This window comes from Seriola aureovittata, chromosome 3 (assembly GCF_021018895.1).
Source record: "Seriola aureovittata isolate HTS-2021-v1 ecotype China chromosome 3, ASM2101889v1, whole genome shotgun sequence".
NCBI classification, from domain to species: Eukaryota; Metazoa; Chordata; class Actinopteri; order Carangiformes; family Carangidae; genus Seriola; species Seriola aureovittata.
This window is the reverse complement of record NC_079366.1, coordinates 8,915,995-8,937,403: the sequence shown is the minus strand read 5'-3', so window position 1 is coordinate 8,937,403 and position 21,409 is coordinate 8,915,995. Positions and strand designations below refer to the sequence as shown.

The 21,409-nt window shown below is 42.0% G+C and overlaps 2 protein-coding genes across 4 annotated transcripts; one reads left to right on the top strand and one right to left on the bottom strand.

Annotated features, from left to right (window-relative positions):
- Positions 1-35: 35 nt before the first annotated feature.
- Positions 36-13,610, top strand: pdcd11 (programmed cell death 11). Of its 3 annotated transcripts, none has more exons than XM_056372171.1 (36): positions 36-141; positions 628-750; positions 1,052-1,198; positions 1,369-1,533; positions 1,641-1,802; positions 1,908-2,028; positions 2,150-2,325; positions 2,501-2,608; positions 2,797-3,009; positions 3,134-3,258; positions 3,350-3,410; positions 4,088-4,234; positions 4,361-4,612; positions 4,742-4,867; positions 4,977-5,171; positions 5,339-5,509; positions 5,608-5,821; positions 5,933-6,082; positions 6,725-6,837; positions 7,076-7,575; positions 7,779-7,841; positions 8,053-8,149; positions 8,298-8,387; positions 8,567-8,669; positions 8,804-8,981; positions 9,580-9,636; positions 9,740-9,862; positions 10,123-10,245; positions 10,581-10,749; positions 11,102-11,245; positions 11,335-11,478; positions 11,643-11,893; positions 12,035-12,203; positions 12,335-12,488; positions 12,722-12,887; positions 13,011-13,610. In XM_056372171.1, exons 1-36 carry the CDS (start codon positions 94-96, stop codon positions 13,180-13,182), a joined length of 5,520 nt encoding a protein of 1,839 aa, XP_056228146.1. In that variant the 5' UTR covers positions 36-93; the 3' UTR covers positions 13,183-13,610. The 3 variants fall into 3 exon arrangements, with proteins under 3 accessions (XP_056228146.1, XP_056228144.1, XP_056228147.1); XM_056372169.1 differs by having other exon boundaries at positions 11,332-11,478; XM_056372172.1 differs by having other exon boundaries at positions 117-176; positions 11,332-11,478.
- zgc:175214 (uncharacterized protein LOC557610 homolog) lies at positions 13,607-20,428 on the bottom strand. Its single transcript, XM_056372204.1, has 6 exons — positions 20,289-20,428; positions 18,617-18,770; positions 17,301-17,343; positions 16,733-16,774; positions 15,902-15,984; positions 13,607-14,479 (listed from the first exon to the last, which is right to left on the bottom strand). Exons 1-6 carry the CDS (start codon positions 20,311-20,313, stop codon positions 14,359-14,361), a joined length of 468 nt encoding a protein of 155 aa, XP_056228179.1. The 5' UTR covers positions 20,314-20,428; the 3' UTR covers positions 13,607-14,358.
- Between the last annotated feature and the right edge of the window lie 981 nt (positions 20,429-21,409).

Below are 21,409 nucleotides of genomic sequence, written 5' to 3'. Positions count from 1 at the left end.
TCAAAGTTGGAGTCCAACACGATCGCTAAATGGCTGAAGATACTGTCAATCATTGTTTCTCCTCTGTGATTGGACAAAGAATGAAACGCCCATATGAGTTTTTCTTCCGGGTTGAGATCATGGCGTGTTGCTGAACAACATGTGAGTTTGGCTATCCAGAAAGCTGGAGATTTAACGTAAGGAATATTTCATTGTAAATACGGAGACTATATTATAGAATGTCTTTAATTCGAAAACAGGGGTTTGTATAGAGGCTTGCTACGTATTTAGGACGAATATCAAAACATGTTACCTTCAGCTAACGATTATCCCATGCATGTTTTCAGTTCAAAGGGGGATACAGGAATGCTACTGATTCACTTGACTTCTTTCTGCTTTTCTAAATAGTTACGCTTGTATTAGAGTGGTCAAACAGTATGTGGTTTTGTGTTTTTACATTTGAGACGATGACGTCGATAACGTTCATCATGAATGTAAACGTTTCAAATGTAAAATCAACAGTTACATCAAAGAAGTCAAAATTGCACTAGAGCCTGACCATGTCCACTCTCTAGGTTGTGGTGTGTCATCATCAGTTTAAAATCCTTGAAACAAGCAATTTATTCACAGTACCTTTAATTTTCCCAGACGTCTGAATCAACATCAAACATGGCATCAGTGGAGGAAGACTTCCCTCGAGGAGGGACAGCAAAGAAGCCCACTGAGAGTAAAATAGTGGCGCAGCGGACCGAAGTGGACAACCTGTTCCAGGTAGAGTTCAACTCTTTTTTTTGTCTTTGTGTCCACATATATATGCAAAGACATACTTTATCTGGACAACTCACTGGATTGTCACACAATACTACACAGTGTATTCTTCTAATTCACACCCATACATTACTGAAGTGGAAGCCCTTCTTTCATGTTTGCTCTTCTCATTCTCCCTTCATATTCCATCGTTTTCACAAAATGTGTAGGTAAATGTTGATAGTGCACCATATACTGAGTCTCACACTAGAACATATCAGTAAAATGTCTTCCCCAGTTAATGATGGTTGCGTCTTTCTTGCAGTCAAACGAACAAGCAGAAACTAAGAAAAGAAAGGGGGCGGGCAAAGATGATGGCAAGAAACTCAAGAAGCAAAAGACGAGCAAAGAAAAAGGAGATGGTCTGACACTCAATGCAGCAGCCAAGTGTGTGGAAATCCTACATATAAAGGTAATATATTTGGAAAGACCCAACGCATAATTGGAATTTGTTAAACGTGTCAGGTAGACTGTTTTTCTCAGTAAAATTATATTTAGTGTGGCATTTCTGTGAATCAAAAGGTTAGTCAGGGTATTCAGCATAGTATCTGACTTGAGTGGGTGTGGTTTCTTTTCCCCCAGAATGTGAAGGAAGGTATGCTGATGCTCGGCTGTGTGAAGGAGGTCGCAGACTTTGAGGTGACAGTCAGTCTGCCTTGTGGTCTAAGAGGTTTCCTCAGCATCAAGAACATCAGCGACTCGTACACCAAGCTGCTCAATGAGCAGCTGGAATCAGCTGACACAGAGGTAGGCCTGTGGAGCGATTATTTGAATATACTGCTAATAAAGAAGTTGGTACACATTCCAGGATATGTTGTAATATATTTCTAATATCTGGTTCCTGTACTTCACAGGAGATCTGCTCTCTGCCACACCTCTTCTACCCCGGCATGGTGTTGAGATGTGTGGTTGCCAAGTTAGACGTAGCTAGAGGAGGCTCTCTGAGCATCCAGCTGTCTGTCAATCCAAAGCTGGTCAACAAGGGTCTCACCTCAAGCTCTCTGAAAGCTGGCATGGTGAGTCATTAATGCACATAATCAGTCAAACAAATATTCAGTTTGATTTTTTTTTTTTTTTAAACCAAAAATGTATTGATATGTTGTCACTGTGTATTGATGTAGGTCTTGAGTGGATGTGTGGAAAGTGTGGAGGATCATGGCTGCATAGTTGACATTGGCATCAGTGGGTCCAAAGCCTTCCTGCCTATGAAAACAGTAAAAGACAAACACAACAACCCAGAAGGTATTACAAAGCATTTTAAATTTGCTTTTCATTAAATGAGGAAATTCATTCAGAGAAAATAATTGCAGAGATCAAAATATCTCAGGAGTTTACATCTTACTCTGCGTTCTCATGTCTACAGAGCTGAAAGTGGGTCAGTATGTGACCTCTCATGTGGACGAAGTAAAGAACGAAGGGCGTGTGATCCAGCTCTCTGTCAACCCCCTGACCATCTCCCAGGCCTGTGCTGAATCCACGCAGGGATGGAACCTCACCAACCTTCTGCCTGGTCTTCTGCTCAAATCTACAATCAAGAAGGTAAAGATAAGAAGACAGTGACATTTATTATGTTTAGTTTATTATTATAATATGAGTCCAAATATAGGATGAAAATTCATTGGTTAAAGTCAATTGTCTTTTGTTCAGTGAATGATCTCCTGTTTATTTACTGTTATAAATTCATTTTGATAATGTTGAAATTTCTTTATTGCAGGTGACCAAACATGGTCTGATCCTGGACTTCCTGTCCTCCTTTAGTGGCCAGGTGGACTTTCTCCACATGGAGCCAGAACAGGCGTCCGACTACACAGAGGGAACTGAGGTAAACCTGACTCAGCACAGGGATGCTTTTGGCATCTAATGGATGTTTTCAATTAAAATACACCCTATTAAAGGTCTCAGATGAAAGCATTACATGTTACCACTCAGTCTTTCTGTCTCACATGCTCGTACTTGATTATAAATTTGGCATCCTAACCCTCTTTTGCGCTTTTGCATCCATCCACCCAGGTGCAAGCTTGTGTGCTCTACGTGGAGCCGTCCACACGTCTGGTGGGTTTGAGTCTGCGCAGCTTCCTCATTCAGCCTGGGAAAACTATTGACCCCACCCCTGCGGGGGGTGACCGCATTGGTGAGGTGGTGAAGTGCTGCAAAATAACGACTATACACCACATGTCTGGAGCCATGTTGGAATTGCCTGGCAAAACATTGGCATTTGTACACGTGAGTCAGTTTGATGCTTTGATGCTTTTATCCAATTTTAGTTGTAACAAAGAATAAATGCTGTCTGCTGATATGCTGCCACCACAGCCTTGGGTTAAAATCATTTTATTGTCTTTCCCGACAGAGGAACCACCTAAAAGAGTCAAATGAGACAGCGAATGAGAACAGAGCGCTGGCGATGCCTGAGCACACCTGCAGGATCCTGGACTACAGCCCCATTGACCAAATTCATTTTGTTAGTCTGCGCAGGTGTGTGGCTCTGAACTTCCCCCGTACTGAGCATTGAACTCAAAAATCCATTTTGAAATTCTGACAAAAATGTTTCTCGTCTTATTTGCAGGAGTGTGATTGAGAGGCCTTTTTATAGATATCATGATATCCAGGCTGGTCAAGTTGTGGAGGTAATTGTAAACTTTGCTCATGTTGACATTTCTAAAAATCTGTTAGGCAACACATGGCGACGTCTCACTTTAAAAGCCCAAAGTGTTTACATTTAAGTCGCGCAGCGTCACATCAGCAAGGTTGACAGTCGGACCTAAGAGGAAGCAGCAGTGAGAACATACTTAACATCAGAAATGCAATGTTTCAGTCAGTGGCAAAGGCAATGCAAAAATTTTCTTTTAAAGCATCGCAACTTTGGAAGCCAGTCATGGTACAATACGCGAGTTATACAAGTGTGATGTGGAAACATGAGGCCTTCAGGTCACGCGCACTTCAGATGGACTTTTCAGTCAAGTAGGAGAAATCTTGTATCTAGTAGTTAAACCTTTGCAAGAAAACATATCGGCACATTCATAGATTTGGGATTTTTCAATGAGGGAGTAGGTATAGATGTAACTTTAAGGATTCTTCATGAGGAAATCAAACTTTTTGGCTAACATCTGTGTAGATTGATTAAAAAATTGAGTTAATGAACAAAAAATGAAATCTAGAAATCTTTGTTTTTATTATGTTTAAACATTCATTCAATGACCCTTTCTACATATATTATTCTTTCCTTTGTATACGTTCCTGTCTCTCTCCCTGATTCTGTTATCTGTCTCACATCCTCTTTCTTCCATGTGTCTTTTCCTCCAAGGGCACAGTGTCAGTCCTGCTGAATCACGGGATGGTGGTGCATCTGTCTGACCACATTAAAGGTCTGGTGCCTCGGACCCACCTCTCTGACATTATCCTCAAAAACCCAGAGAAGAAGTACATAGAGGGCATGAAAGTCAAATGTCGGGTCAGTGCAGTTTACTCTACTTTGTTTTAAGCCACTGAGAATAAAATCTGTAGAATGCACAGTTTCAACTCTTTGGCAGATATGTGTCTTATTCCTCTGTGTTTGTGTGGGGATGTATTCCTGCAGGTGCTGTCAGTAGATGCAGAGAATAAGAAGCTGTACCTGACCAGAAAGAAGGCCCTGGTTGAAAGCTCCCTGCCGTTGTTCCTCAGCTTTACTGACGCTCGTCCCGGCAGCTTGTCCCATGGCTACATTGTCTGCATCAAAAACTTTGGCTGCATTGTTCGTTTCTACAATAACGTCAAGGGTCTAGTGCCACTCAGTGAGCTCAGCTCTGAGCCCATCATCAATCCTGAGGAGGTCTTCTATGTCGGGCAGGTGAGGAAATCAAATAAAATTTAGGAGTGATCCGGTGTAAGGTTTTTGTTGTCTTTGTTCGAGATGTTTGGGAACCACCACAAGCCCTTGATTTGACATCTGATTTGTTCATTTTGGTTGACCATCCAGGTGTTAAAGACTAAAGTTCTTCAGTGTGACCCCGACAAGGCGAAGATGGTGCTGTCCTTCAAGGCTGCAGCGAAGGGAGAAACTGAGGAACCTGCCAAGCCCCAGTTTGACTGTGAGGTGGGGAAGGTAAGTTAAAGACCTCAAGCTTTGGTTTTGTCTCTCTTTTATCATAATGGGCCAAATCATGACCTCTGCATTTCACTAATGTAACATCTGCACTCTGTATGTGATGTAGAGGCTGGAGGCCAAGGTGCTGAAAAAGTTGCTCTTCGGCCTGGAGGTGGCGATCCTCCCTGATGAGATAAAAGCCATACTACCCACCATGCACCTCTCTGATCACATGTCCAACTGCCCTCTGCTGTGGGAGAGCCTGCAGGAGGGAGACAACATCTCAAACCTCATGTGTTTCGGCAAGAACAAACAGAATATTGTATCCTTTCTTTATACGGTCTACCGAAATTTGCCCTGCTTAGATTGATTTTGCACAGTATGAAATATTTTATTGGCCTTCGATGCTTATCGGGAAGTTCATTCTCACATTTTCTAAATATGAAAAGCAGGATCGTTGTGTTTTCCTTAGCTGTTCCTCTTTTAAAGACTCTCACCAAGAAACCGACCGTGAGGTGGTCACTGGAGGAGGGAGTGGTTGCCAAGGACTTCTCAGAGATCACAGTTGGGATGCAGCTGATTGGCTGGGTCAAGAACATCATGTCCTATGGCGTCTTTGTGGAGTTCCCATATGGCCTCGTGGGTCTTGCACCAAAGTCGGTGAGTAAAGGGCTGTTGTGTGTCTTCACACCTGAAAATCTGTATTTACAAGTTGTTTATTTCTCCTTCTAAGATTCTTTCTCTGCTCTGCTTCCCAGGCCATGTCTGACAAGTTCATCAGTGATGCCACAGCCACCTTTCAGCTGGGCCAGACAGTCATCGCTAAAGTGACCAACCTGGACGAGGAAAAGCGGCGTTTCCTGATCACACTGAAGATGTCAGAGGTCACAGCTTCAGAGGGTGACGCCCAGACCAGACTCATTAATGGTCTGCAGGAGAGAAGATCCGTGAATGAAATGTTGGCTATGAAAGGTATGCATGTGTTGTCTCTGAAGTCACTTTAGATTTGGATATAAACGGGCTCAACATAAATCAGATGTTATAAGTCAGGCCTTATGGTGTCTATCTCGTTGTCTCTCTCAGATAACAGCGATCTTCGCCAGCAGCTGGCTGCTCTCTCTGTTGGTCAGAAGCTGAAGCTGACCACGGATACTGTGAGTGACAATGGAGCGACATTTACGTCTGATGATTTGGTCGGTGTTTCCATACTGGCCAGCAAGAACCATGTCATGGGTATGTATTAGAAACATTTAATAATTAATGTTTTAGTGTTTTTGGTTTGAAATTCCTAAATGTTTTACTCCTTTTTAACCTCCTAGGACCTGGCGTCCATATATGTGGACCTCACATTTTGGGTTCTCTAGACCACAATACTAACTTTTTCTTAACAAGGGCCTGGTGACCACATATGAGGATATTATACTGCCACTCAGTAATCGAAATTTAAAACTAATGTCCTCATATGTGGACATCATTTTTCTCAGGTCCCAATCAGCCTAAAAAGCAAAGAGAAATTAAAAATGCACGTCATGCAAGAGTTCGGGTCTTAGGAGGTTAAATATCATTCACATTTCCTGCAGTCTCTTGGAATGCATATAGCAACATGAGCTGGTACCGGGTTTTCATGGTATCATTGCATCCAACCAAAATGATGTGGTAAATAATGAAATACTGCATTATTGATTGGCTGGTGTCTGTTGAGCTCCTTACATACAAACATACATACATATAACACAAATGTCCTCTCCAGTAATGTCAGGACACTGCAGTGAAGATATTCCTGCCTTCTCTCTGTGTTGTCTGCTACATGTTGCATGATTACCTTTAACACGTTACATTTTTTGTTTCACATAAAATACATGATGTGCTTTTCAGGAGTTAACTTGACCTCAGGACAGAAAGCTACTGCGGTCATCCTTCACGTTGACATCCTCTCCACTTGTGTGCATGTGTCCATCCTTTCTAAGCTGGTGGGAAACAAGAAATCTGTGAGTGTCACTCTTCCTAATGCCATTTACTGACCTGTTTTCAAAGTAAAGAAAGTTAGGATGAACACGTTTTCCCTTTAACGTGCTGTAGGTGGTGTTTTTCTAAAGAGTCAGACAGCGTGAGACAATATTGTCTTAGTGATTTTTATGTAGGGGACTGTATGGAAATCACTGTGGTTGGACGGAGGCTGAAAGGTATAAATAATTAACTGACTGCGGTGTTTCTGTATTTTTGCAGTTAAATGAAGGATCAAAATACACAGCGATGGTGCAGTACACAGACAAAGATTTTGCCGTCATCTCATTGGGTGATACGGCCCAGTTGACCGTGATCCAAACTAGCAGCCACCTGAATGAGATATTGCTGTTTGAGTCAGAGAAGCTGAAGGCCGGGATGAGTTTGGCCGTCGAGGTGATGGAACGCAACTGTCAGGAACTACAAGGGCTCCCTCTAGTGTCTTGGCAACGCACTGCATCAAAAAGACAGCGCATAACCTCGGAGAACCAGTCGAGCTCCAAGGGTCACTGCTTCGGTGAAATCCTGCAGGGGAAAGTACGGACAGTGAAGCCCACCTGCATTCAGGTAGCACTGGACGATGGAAGCACAGGCAGCGTGCACGTGTCTGAGGTGGTGGAGAACACAAAAGTGTGTTTGGGATCCTTCCCGACGTCCTCGGTGAAAGTGGGCAGTGTGGTCAACGTCAGGGTCATTGGAGGGCGAGAAGCCTCCAGTCACAGGTAAACACTCATGTCATGCCTCATTTTACATGTTGGAATAGACCCTTTTTTTTTTCCTACTTTAGTTCCTACTTTCCTAGTGTACTTTAGTCCATTCTTAACCTTAAAATCCCTGTAAAAGTATAAAAGTGAATGTGATGATTTTATATTTATTATTTGTTAAAGTGTATTGAACTTAAAGTTAATTTTATGTCTTTTTTCAGATTCTTGCCGTTTTCCCATCCCAGATATACATACACCATTCCTGAGCTCACACTTATACCAAGGTAATTGTATAGTACAGTTCATTGTGCAATTACCATGTCCAACATTACATAATATGCCGCATGATATCCTGAATGTTATTGTGTAATCCTAAAGTAAATTAGTAGATTTACAGTGTTCTCATTTTTCAACCAGTAAATATTACCATTATATAAACCTGTTGTGTTGTCATAGCTGTTCACATGTTATGTCTTTTTCTTTTTCTCTCTACAGCAAACTGGATAAGAGCGTAGATTGCAAACCAGTTCCAGCAAAAGAGAAACTTAAAAGCTATAAGGTCGGGGATGAATTGACATGCTTTGTATCAAAGGTAAGTTTTGAAAATTGTAAAGGCATACTATAACTGCCTGGGTTTCCACAAAATTTTACTTTTTGGTCATAAGTTGACAAATGGACAACAGCTTTTAAGGAACACACGTGCAGCCGTGTTTTTTAACGTGCTTGTGCTCTGCCCCCAGTTCAATCCAGAGAAGAAGTCTTTGGAAGTCACCACTGATCCGTGTGTGACTGGGACGGTTGAGCTTTTGGCCATGATCACTGATCCTAAAGTAAGTTTAAAGCTGTGTCTGCATTATGTCGTTTCATATGTATCGGATGAGCACGTCTTGTCATCTTTAACATTCAAGTGCTGAGAATGACTGAAGTCGAAGGCTTTTTACAGCTGGAGAGAAAGTAAGATTCGATGAACCTTTCATTTAAATCTCAGTAAAATTGTGCTTATCCTCAGGACGCCAGACACCCGGAGAAACTATACAAGCTGGGCCAAGCAGTCCGTGCTAAAGTGGTAGAAGTGAGCTCCAAACCTCATCGCTTTGTGCTCTCACTCACAGGTAGGAGCACCTCAGACTGTGTCTTGTTGGCTGTTCTATTTTTGCATTCTGTATCACTTCTCCATATTGATTTCAGATTGTGAATGCTGAATGCTAAAACACAATTTGATTCCTGGGTTCCCTTTGCTTTCCAGGTCTCCATAAATTGGAGAAAGGCAGCGTTACTTTGGGGATCGTGACTAATATTCAGCCACAAGTTGGACTCATGGTCAAGCTTCCCTTCGGCGGCATGGGGACTGTTGCTGTCACTGACCTTGCTGATGCCTACAGGCCAAACCCCCTGGATGGGTATAGCAAGGATCAGCTAATCAGGTCGGTACATGAAGCAGCGACCTTTGTATAAAGATCCTTTATTTATGTATTGCACATAGTCTGAGACTAAGGGTCAGTTTGTGGTCTCGCAGAACTAGTTTGTAAGACAAAACATGTTGAAAATCAAAAGTGGTTGTAGTTGTTGTTCCTGAACAGCCACACTGGAAGGCAGAGTGAAAAGCTGGCAGGCGTAAAGAAGGAGAGATGATATCGTTTAAAAACAGGGATACAGGGAAACATTCATCATGTTGCACAAAGCCTGTTTGATAGACCAGTTCAGTTGTTGCCTTGTAATGTTCTATTTCATTTACAAACTGTGGATAACTTGTTTTTTTTTTTTGTTTGTTTTGCATGAACCTAAATGAAAGATAAGTTAACTTTCTGGCAGTGGGTCAGGCTAAACAAAACGAACTGCTGGAATTATAAGAGCCTAATATCATGGTTGCAAATGTTGATCTTCCACTGCCCAGAATACATTCATGGGAAATTGCTCAGACAGAATACCAAGAATCAGCAGCTACAATCCACCATCGTCAGTCTTGACCATCTCAAAGCGCAGATTAAGACTTTAACTTTTTAATGTCCTCTTTTGCCTCAGGTGTTTCCTCCTCGGGTGTGAAAATGGCAAGTGGCAGTTATCTCTACGTCCATCGAGGTATGACGTGTCACTGTAAAAGTCTAATGCATGAGTTTACACAGCTTAGGACAACAGTAAATCTTATTAGGTTGCGTGGCTGATTGAAACCCTTCTCCCTCAGGCTGAACCCGGAGCAGGCCAAGCCAGTGAAGGACCCAGAGGTTTTGTCTGTAGACAAACTGAAGGCAGGCCAGATCATCCGAGGCTACGTCAAGGCTGTGCGAGAGCAGGGCATCTTCATCAGGTAACTGAGAAATTCACCCAGCACTGAAACTTAACTTTAACTAATTTAGCTTTAACTTTCTTTAGCGCCAGACAGGACAGAAAGTGCATTCATATCTAAACTCCACAGAAACATATGAACTTCCGACAGGAACAACACGCCCCTTGTTTCATTCTAGTTATTTCAGCCGGTATCATGACATATCCTCTGCCCTGCTCATTATTTCTTCTCACTGCTTTGTGATCTTGTTAAAAATGACAGAGTGTTCACTTGTCTTCCAGGTTGTCTCGAGGTTTAACTGGAAGAGCCCAGCTTCAGCAGTCCACCAAGTTCTTTGTTAACAACCACAAGGTCCTCTCTGAGCACTTGCCTCCCAACACTCTGCTCACCACTAAGATCCTCAGGTACAAAAAAAAACAAAAACACATCTCAGCTCTGGGTTTGTAATAATGAACATATGTCCAAGAGAACTTTATTGTCACTAAGGTTACACTGATCCAGTGTAACTAGCAGTTTAATGAGTTAAATGTCTTGTGACGCATGAATGTAGAATGAAAGACAAGAAGCCGTCGTCATACCAGACATCAGAAACTGATAAGGGCAAATGGGAAGAATTTAGCAGCGTAATGCCTCTCGTGTGTCTTTGCATGAGCTCTTGTCCACCGCAGCTTTGGTTACAGAATCAATACTGTCATCGTGTCATTTTTAGTCTGCAGCTCTTTTCTATTCTCGTCCTCAGTATTGACGAAGAGGAGGAGTTGGTCGACCTCTCTCTGCTCCCCATGGACACCGGGAAGCCAGATGTCCTTCCAGAATCTCTCGGTTTGCCGCTGCGTCTTATCGGAGAGGAGAAGAAGAAATATGATTCTAAGAAGAAGAAGAAGCGCACACTGTCTGAGAGTGAACAGGTAACAAACGGCCTGGGTTTCCTTGGCGTGCTGACGTCAGACTTTCTTTCCTTCCTCACTCCCCCTTTCCAGTGTACATGACTCGCTAGTCAGTCTTCGGAGTTGCTGAGGTGTTTGAAAGTGAGCAGTACCCAATATGGGGAACCACCTGCACATAGATCTGTGCCATCTTCATTTATCATGCACTCATTATCCTTTGGTCTGACAGCAATAATTGCTGCATTGATCTTTGCCCCAGTCCCTCTGCAAACCCTACAGCTTTAATTACAACCAGATGGCCACTGAAGCAATTGCGTGCATGTGTTGTGGTTTATTTAAACCTTGATGATCTTTATGTTGTTTTGTTTGCCAGAAACAAGCAGAGTCCCAGGTCCCAAATAAGAAGAAAAAAACTAAGAAAGCTAAGACAGAGGATAATGACAGCGGAGTTGAGGTGTACTTCAGGGAAGATGATGATAAGGAAGATGAAGAAGAACCCAAACCTGATCCTGCAAAAGTAAGTGAATATAATGCTGCTCAGAATGTGCAGTGATATTATCTAATAGCCAGAAAAATAAATTCTCCCTACCTCCCCTCCCTCAGCAGGTGTCACCCAGCTCTGCGGGTCCAGCCCGACTGCAGGTGGCGGCAGGTTTCTCCTGGGACGTGGGACTGAACTCTCTGAAGCCTGCCTCTGCAGCTCAGCACGGGGACTCCAGTGATGGAGAGGACCAAGACAGAAGCAGCAAGGTGAGACAAACCTAAACATACAACTTACTATCATCGTTTTCTGTATCCTGCTCAAAGATAATCTCTTAGAAGTCTTTTATTTTGGATTTATTTCTCTCTCCGCTCCTCTTCATCACTCATCTTCTTGACCATCCTGTCTTTCGTCTTGAAACTTCTCTCCTCAGCCCCAGAAGAAGTCTCGTCATGAGGTGGAACAGGAGAAGAAGGCAGCAGAGAAAGCGCTGGTACAGCGGGAAACCGAGCTCATGGATCCGAACCTGCGCCCCGAAGATGCGGCTGCCTTCGAGCGCCTGCTCCTCGCCTCACCCAACAGCTCTCTGCTTTGGCTCCAGTACATGGCACATCACCTGCAGGCCACACAGATCGAGCAGGCCCGCGCTGTGGCTGAGAGGGCTCTCAAAACTATTTCCTTCAGGTGATTCATAAAATAATGGATTTATGTCACTCATATTGGGTCAGTCTTTAAACTTGCAACCCAAAGGTTCATTGTTAACGTCCAAGACCACTTTTAACAGCACATACTGGTGTTAGATAATACTATCCTGTGTTGGTCCAGGGAGGAGCAGGAGAAGCTGAATGTGTGGGTGGCCCTGCTGAACCTGGAGAACATGTATGGCACAGAGGAGACTTTAAAGAAAGTATTTGAGCGGGCGCTGCAGTTCTGTGAGCCTATGCTCGTTTATCAGCAGCTGGCCGACATCTACGCCAAGTCCAACAAGACCAAGGTGCAGTCTATTGAGTTTTTCCTTAGTTTGACATTTTACCCTTTCAATGCTCAAATGCTGTGTTCTGTAGCCTTTAAAATCGACGTGTTTCTCTTACTCTGTGTTGTGGGCTGTTTTGTGGCTGTATCCAGGAGGCAGAGAGCTTGTACAAGACGATGACGAAGCGTTTCCGTCAGAATAAGGCAGTGTGGCTGAGTTACGGGACCTTCCTGCTCCAGCAGGGTCAGAGCGATTCTGCCAGTGCTCTCCTGCAGAGGGCACTGAAGAGTCTGCCCTCCAAAGAAAGTAAGATAGCCTGGCTGAAAGCTCAAGATATAGCCTACCACAAAAGAGTATGATGATGATGATATTTTTTTACACCCACTATTGACTGAAACCAGTTAGTCATCCCCTCCCCCGTTCGACTGTGCAGTCTATGTCAGAGTTCAGTGTATGTAACTAGTTAGATTCTGTTTCCCTGCCCCAGCTGCGTCTCTCCACAGGTTTTAACCTTTATGTGTTGTCATCCTTCCTCTCAGGTGTGGATGTGATTGCCAAGTTCGCTCAGCTGGAGTTCCGTTATGGTGATGTAGAGAAAGGTCGCACCATGTTTGACAAAGTCCTGACAAGCTATCCGAAACGCACCGATCTCTGGTCTGTTTTTATCGACCTCATGGTCAAACATGGATCACAGAAGGAAGTCAGGTGAGCAAATGATCATTTTCCAAGCCTTATTGGTGTATAACACTGAGATCTGTGAGCTGGTTACGTGTATAATCAAACATACAAAGTCTTTCATGGTGTTTTCCAACTTCCTGTGTCCTGCAGGGCGCTCTTTGATCGTGTGATCCACCTGAGTGTTTCAGTGAAAAAGATCAAGTTCTTTTTCAAGCGCTACCTGGAGTACGAAAAGAAGCACGGCACCCCGCAGAGCATCCAGGCAGTCAAGGAGAAAGCCATGGAATTTGTGGAAGCTAAAGGCACCGAGGCTTCAAATTAAAGACCAAATACACACATGTGGACTCAGCCAGCTCTCCATACCTATTTGGAAAAAAGTTTGTGGCTGCATAGTTTCTGAATCAAAATAATCACCTTGGTAGCTTGTAATTAAGCTTTTTTTTTTTTTTTTTTTTAAGTGTCATGGACTGTTGAACCTGAAGTTAGGGTTTGATGCTCTAATGTTGCAAAACACAACAAACCTTTGTAAATCATCTATAAATGTTAAAACAAAACAAACAAACTGTTATTCAATATGTCATCAACTTACATTTTAATCCATTTTGTATGTAAATGAGTGTGAGCTAAGGAGAGAATAGTGGATTTCATGACTATTAGTTTACTGTTTTTAAATGGACTTTAAGTTCCTTATCAGACTCATTGGAAATTGTGTGACTGACCTTTCAATAAATCCAGCACCATTGCAATACATTACGTGACGTTTTATTTAAAAGCAACAAATACAAAATAACAATATATATAGGGACACGTTTACATACAATACATACAAGCAAGACTAGTTTTCTATCAGTCTCTTTTTAAAAGGAAAGGGCCTGGGACACAATCGGTAACAATATTGTCTACGTAAATCGTCATGGTTGTAATCCCGCTGGTCGTGGTTTCAGCCGGAGGTTGTGGCTACCTGGAGCATTTCACCTACACTGGCAGTATTGAAGATGCATGTGTGGCACAGGGTTATAGGGTGACTGACATGGTTTGTGCTGGCTGTATTGGTAACACCCCTGAGATATTAGAGGTATCCATTCTAATCCTGTACTCTGATGTCCCGCTGAATGCCTGTTGTGTTGTTTGTCTCTGGCAGTGCTGCACTAGTCATCCAGTGACAGCCGCAATGATATCCTGCTCTCTAAAGTGGCTCCTTTTCCTGTCATGTTTTTGGTGAACAGTGCAATATGGAAGTAGATCTAGGAGCATTTTTATGAAAAGATCCTATTCATCCACCCTCTCCCTGACTGATCTGACCAAATGAATTTGGTGCTGTCAATATCCAATTCCACCAAGGCATATTGCTCAAAGGTCAGCAGCAAGGTGGCCACTTGGGTTCATTATCAACATTTCCTGTGAGATGTCTTAAAGATGCACGCTGTCCATCATCCCTGGTGTATTTAATATGTGTGTTTTCTGTAAGGGGAGTTCAGTTTCCTCTTCCCCAAATCCCTCACACCTCCTCTGGGTCCATGGGACCCTCAGCACCCTGGGGAGCGTCTGTGTGGAGCCGGAGGATGGGTTTGTTACACATGGGGCACACACTGCGGATCTCCAGCCACTTAAGCAGGCACCTGACGGAACACAGACAGTAACAGTCAGCTTAAACATTGCATGACAACAATTTGGTTTTCCAGAAGCATCTTGGATAATACTGGTATATAACAATAAACTCCACACTATGTTTAACACCTGGAATCATTAGTAAGTACTAATAATAAAGAAGCTATTACTAATTTTATGCTGGTTCGGTTCAGAATATGAGTCTCGTGGCTGGTTAATTACAGTTTTGCTCTTGTGTTTTTGGATAAACATGACATTTGGAAGTAATATCCTCACAAGTGTAATGTATTAACCTTAAATAAAAATGAGCTTGAAAAGGCATTTCAACACTACCTCTAAAAATCAAATTTAAAAAAAACAAATCTATTACATTTACTTAGTGGTCAGGAAGAATGGAGGACCACATGTCACTGAAATAGTAGCATTTAATTAATAACCAATTTCACAATAAAAATAGGCTTTAATAAATTTGTTTGCAAATTAATTTATTAATCTATAAATACATTGTATAAATTACAAAGCTATTATTTAATATTTTGATTGGAATAAAAAGTAATTTAATAAAATCATTTACAACTGAATTATGAATCGTCAATAAATACTTAAAATACTTAAAAAAAATAATTAAAAACGGGTTTGCAAAATAACATAAAACAGTCAATAAGTACATAATTTAAAAATATATCGATGAATCCATAGAAAATAATGAAATCAAATCGATTTGAAAATGCTGTTTCAAAAGAAAAATAACTCGATCAAAGAAATTGAATTAAGAATAGGCCTACAGATTTTAATCAGGAATTAAAAAGGGCAATTTCCTGTCCCATTTGCATGTCCATTTCTTTGCTGCTTTTTCTTTTCCTACTAGCTATTCAATTTGTTTAGTCATTTAGCTTCTCCTTTCCAATACACTTTGGGCCTTGGACTGGTAAAATGAGATAAAACAATGCAAATTAGCCATTGGGTGGATACTGATTTGCAGCAGTTAATATAAAAGGAGTTCAGTCAACACTTTCAGAAACTGTTCATTAAGTTAGATGAGATTTAGCACCAGCCAATGAGCTTATCTTAGCAAAAAGACTGCAAACAGCTAGTGTTAGCCTGGTTCTGTCTTAAGGTAAGTAAATCAACCTAACTTCGCCTCTAAAACTCACTAATGAACACTTTATATCTTGTTTGTTTTGTATAATATAACATGTAGTTTTATGCAGGGTTATTTGCCGGGCAGTTGGCATTATAATAATACAATGGCGTCTACGTGTCTTTAGGTTACCTAGCAACCAGCGGAGACTTCAGGAAACCTGGCCCTGTTTCCTTTCTTTATACCAAGATAAACTAAGTTAAGCTAACTCGACTATAGCTAGCTATATATTTACCATACAGGTATGAGAGTGGTATTAAAGCTTTATAATTTCCAGTTTATTAACACTCACTTCTTGTGAAATGCATGTGAGCATGGGCACACTCCCAGTTCATCTCTGGTCCTGAACTCTTCCAGACACACCGCGCAGGTTTGCTACAACAACAACAACAACAACAACAACAACAACAACAAAAAAACAACAAAACAAGGTCAGTGTATGTGTGTTATGTGTTGCCTCCATCTTAATTCAGTAAAGGGGTTGTATCTCACCACAGCCAATAACATTACCATTTGTAGCTAAATTAAGTAAATTTGAGAGGTAAATTACTTTCATGTGACCTAGATTCAGAGCATGACACAAATATAACTCCTTGTTTTTAAATAGTATTTTTAACTTATGTTTCAGTAACAGGACTATCTCACCCTTCCCTTTTCCCAAAAACAGATTGCACATTGAACTGAAAACCAAAATTACCCCTAACCACCACAGCTGCCTTGACAAAAAGAAAAGAAAGAAAGAAAGCAGTCGCTTAGGAATCACAAGAGACAGGAAGAAATCTTTTTTTATGATACATTTTGAATGAGTGCAGTTATTCCTGGAGTCCTAAATTCTGCTACAAGCAGAGAGTCAAGCAGGCACTCTGACATTTTTAAATAGCTGCATTCGAGATACAAGATATTTTCAGGACATCTCCACTGTGAGTGAGTTCAGCATGTTAATCACATCGGAGAGGAGAAATTGATTGAGTTAACCAACCGAACCCTCCCAGCTCATAATGGATCATCTGAGCTGGCACGGAAACAGTGTGGGTAACACGAAATGTGTACAGCTGTTAGGGTTTAACATACATGTTAAAAGACCCAAGTGACATTTACATGCATGTCAAAGAGTGTGACTTACTCCGAGAAGGCTCAGTTTCTTGCTTGCTCCCTTCAGCACCACCTACAGTGGGAAAAGGGGGAGGTAAGACCGAAGCATTGGGTCATGTGAATGATGTGTCAGCACTATTATGTTGGCAGAAAAGCCATGGTGTAAAACAAACTTCAGATGTGTTCAATGTCCTGATGTGACAGCCTAAAAATATTTGCAACAGTTTTTGTTGTTGTTGCTTTAGTTGCATAGTTTAAAAAAAACATCCTGAATACAGATAAAACACACAGCTGTAGCTCAGCCTTCCCCGAAGCTTAAAACAAAACAACACTAACTGTCACCACACCTACCACAGCACACTGTCACTCCCTGCTACCTGCCTATCACCATCAGGCCTTTTCACACTGCAGCTGGATTAATGCTTTAAAATCAGAGCGTAGGTAGAGACACATGGATGGAGTGGAGATCATCTATAAACAGTGGTGTTAGATTTCACAATTGACAAAGACAGTGTGAAATGCTATAGTAGTATTTAGAACCTGCTTCGAAAGCTGGTGTTACATGTTAACTAACAGCGACAGAAATTTCAGAGACATACCTCATTGTAGCTGAACTGCTCCCTTGTTCCTTGTTGTTTCAGCCTAACAGGGACAGAGAGAGAAAAACATCTGTACAGTAGAAATGACTGTACTGTAACTACAGTCAGGCATGCTATTAATCAATACTCCCATTTCCTACTACTGCAATAGGAGTTATGGATAAAATCCTTCATCCAGATATAGTTCATTTTATAGCCGAGTAGTGATATATATTGTTTTACAATAAATTTTCTACCAACATATTAAGAAACTGTGAAAAACACAGGTGATGCATATATACATACACACACATATATGTATACACACACACACACACACATATATGTATACACACACACACACACACACACACACACACACACACACACACACACACATATATTTATATATTGTTAAACCTGCATTAAATGATGACATAATATCACCATATGAAGCTGATATGGCAACCATGTTAGCTAACAGTTGCTAATTGAGATTACAAAAATCAATCATCACTGTATGATGAATGAATTAGCGAACAGGTGTCATTTAAACATCCAGCAGACACAGAGCAACACTATCAATAATTTTGAGTCGTGTTTGTGTACACCTGATTAATCCAAGTCCAATATTCACTGTCTTTTTAGCTCTGCTTTGTTCTCCACCAACTCCTGAGGGAAATATTTGGCTATTTAGCTGTTAGATGCTCCAGACTGTTTATCTACTTAGCTAGTGAGCTTATTAGTTGCTAACTTTGTCTGTCTGCAGTTTGGTGCTGGGCAGGTAGCGAACAGTGGGTTTTAGAGCCTTTCACTGACAACAGCTGCCTGCTGCAATTCAAACCGACACTGATGAGTGCCGCGAGAGTGAACCAAAAGAGTAAGGTTGAAACAGTGAGGGGAACAGCAGAGTTGGTTATAATTCTTGGGTTCATTAATACGAGCAACCATTTTGACATTAGACATAGTCATTTGTCTCCCGTTTTAAAACTAAGAAATTACATTATTTATATATACATAGCTACATAAACACTAGCATAGACTTATGTGTTTTGTTTCCTATTCTAACAATCATAGACTATATTGTGGCAACTTTGGCAGCTCTGCAAGTCAACCCTCCATAAATTTGCATCATGATTGCTTCTATTATCACATATTAAAATCTTATTACCAAGGTAGATCTGAATTTTAACCTGCTGTGGTACACTGTGTTGCAATGCTTGTTCAAAAAAAATCTTTCTCTGGATAGTTAACTGGATGAAATGTCATGTCTTCTTTTGTACTTCTGTAACTCTCTCACTTATTACCCAGATTTTCACAGTCACCCATGTACCTACCTGAAAAGGTAGCAGCAGAAGATGAGGCTGAGCATGAAGACGAAGAGGCCGATGCCCAGCACAATGACATACACATTGAGTGGGAGGTGGTAGATGTCAGACGTCATGCTGCAGTAGTGTTCAGAGCGCTGAGAACCCAAACCACACAGGCATCCTGTCAAGAAGAATACAAATTACATACTTGACACACATTTAACTCTTGCCTTTAACTGTTAGGGTTAAGAGTCCAAAGCTACAAGTTAGCTTAAATACATTTAAGAAATCTTAAGCCTGTCTCATTTCTTATGTGGTTATTTTTTTAGAGGAGTAACTTTCATTCTTTGTTTGGATGCCCATGACAGAAAACTTTGGTTTTTAAACTTAATTTTCATAGAGAGCTGCTAAAGCCTTTTCTTGCAACTTCATAGTTTGGTCTCCCATTATAATCACCTGTTGTAATCTCCCCTTTAGATCCACCGTTTCAGTCTAAAATGGTAGCATAAACATTAGACGTTAACTGTTATTTGTACAGGCTATTGTACTGTTGTGAATCTAGAAAGCACTTAAGCTCATGAGATCTGTGTTTGTTGATAATTAACTAGAACATGGAGCTATATTGCCATCAGGCCTTGAGCCTCGGGGTGAGTACAGATATGAAACTCGAACATATATTTGCTCGACAGTAGTCTTAGGGTATGTGGCACTCTGGCTAAAATATTTAGTGAGGAGTTCAAGGTAATAGTTTGTGTTTGTTTGGGTACAGGTGTGTGCATGGAGCTGTGACTGGCACTGCGGTGGCAACTGAAGCTGAAACTGAACTGCACGTTAATTGTCTGCGAACAAGACAAACATGGAGGACAGACACCACTTCCGCCACACCACCATCTGTTCCACAGACTCCATAGAGGTGACTGGTGGTGTGTGTGTGTGTGCGTGTGTGCGTGCGTGCGTGCGTGTGTGTGTGTGTTTGTGTGAGTGACAGCACTGGGGGATGGAAGGGTAGGGGTGTGCTGCGTCTGTCTGCATGTATTTGTAAGACACAAGTGTGTGTGTGGGTTGCAGGTGGCAGGGGGTGGGGGGTGGGGAATATTAAACAGGATGAACTCTGGGGACTAAAGGACCATTTGGTAAAACAATAGCAGAGGAAGCCCCACTTCCACAGGCCACATGTGTTCCTATTAATTTGCGGCGAGGATGCTCTTTGCCAGCCTCTAAGTGTCCATGTGTCTCTCTTTAGAGTGAATGAATGGGTACAGCTTGCACACTGTGGGGGGCATGGGTTCGATAATTTGACATGGCTGGGGGTTGGGGGATTTATGGGGTGGGGGGCTTGTAGTCTAGGGAAGACCTAGGGCAGCATAATGAGAGATACAATTATATGAACCTGGCATGGATGCACTCAGCAGAAACAAAACAATAAAATGGCATAAGGTCAGAGGATAAAATATCTTCAGGTTCAATTGTCATAGCTGTCAAATAAACATGACCTTGAATGCGGCTTATTTCCAGTGCCTCACCCTCCCCAAAACACAAACTGAGGCCTCCGCTCTCTCTGTGATTTGCCACATCCATTATGTGGATCCCATTAGTTTGCAGTCAGCAACTAAGTAACTGAGTTTATGAGATACAAGTAAGTACATGTGCTACCACCTCTCATGTATTTGGCAGACGGCAGAAAAATCCACTCACTTACCGTTACACCATTGGAATGGTTGCATGAAATTTGACTCCCAGGGCAGCAGCAGTAAATTCAGGCCTTGTCAGGAGTAGGTTGGATGAGAGCCAAGCTCGTGGGCTGGAGCTCCGGACACTGAATCTGTTTGGAGCCTGGATTCAGTCACTCTGAGCTGGATCGCTCTTTTGTTGGGTTGTTTTACCTCCTCAAAAAACAACCATCAAGATTTTCAGATTTGCTCAGATTCCACAAATCCTCAGGAGGTGTGGTTATGTTGGCTCAGCAGTCTGTGCTGCCCAGCATTCCCAAATCTGGATTAACCACTCCGTGTAAAGATTGGGAGATTTGGGACTGGAGTTTGGACCAGGACTTGAGACCTCATGTGCTTCTGGATCCCAGCGAGAATGATGTCATCACGGGAGAGAGAAGAAGAGACAAAGAAATCTTGTTGACAAGAAACGATTGTTGTTCAGATGCCTCATAACATGTGTTATTCAGGAGTTGTTATTGTGAAAAGCTGCATCTCACTCAATCACAATGTCATAAACAACACAGGCTTCTTGGTTACAGGAAATACTCACGTTTCCAGTAGAAAAGAGCCTCTTTGACTTCACTTTATCTCTGCAGTATCGTGCCTTCACCAATTTCAGTGATATCCACCGTTCAAAATGACAGTCCTCGTCCAATGAAGGTAATTATCTGGCATTAATCTGTGCTTTGTCTTCCTCCCAAAGCTGCTTTTTTAACAGAGGATTTTCACAAGTCTCATCCCCCTCTCTTCTTGTCTGTTGTCTCCTCCTCCAGTCCTCTGATCTTGCAGTGGGTATTCCTCCTCAGTACAGAAGGCAGAAATGTACTTCTCTCAAAGCCCAAACAAAGTGAGGACAGCTCCATGCAGTCAACAACAGTCCTCTAGCTGGGTTTGGTGTTTTGCTGGTGAGTGTGTGTTTGTGTGTCAGTCAGTGCATGTGTGTGTGTGTGTGTGTGTGTGCGTAGGGGGGGATCCTACTCTCCCTCTAACCATCTGCTCCTTCAATTGAGAAAAAAAAAAATCTGAGACAAAGGCGATGTGTGTGCACAAGTGTGTCTGCGTGTGTCGTGTTCAGTCTCTCCCACCTCCAGCTGGCTTTGTCATGGCA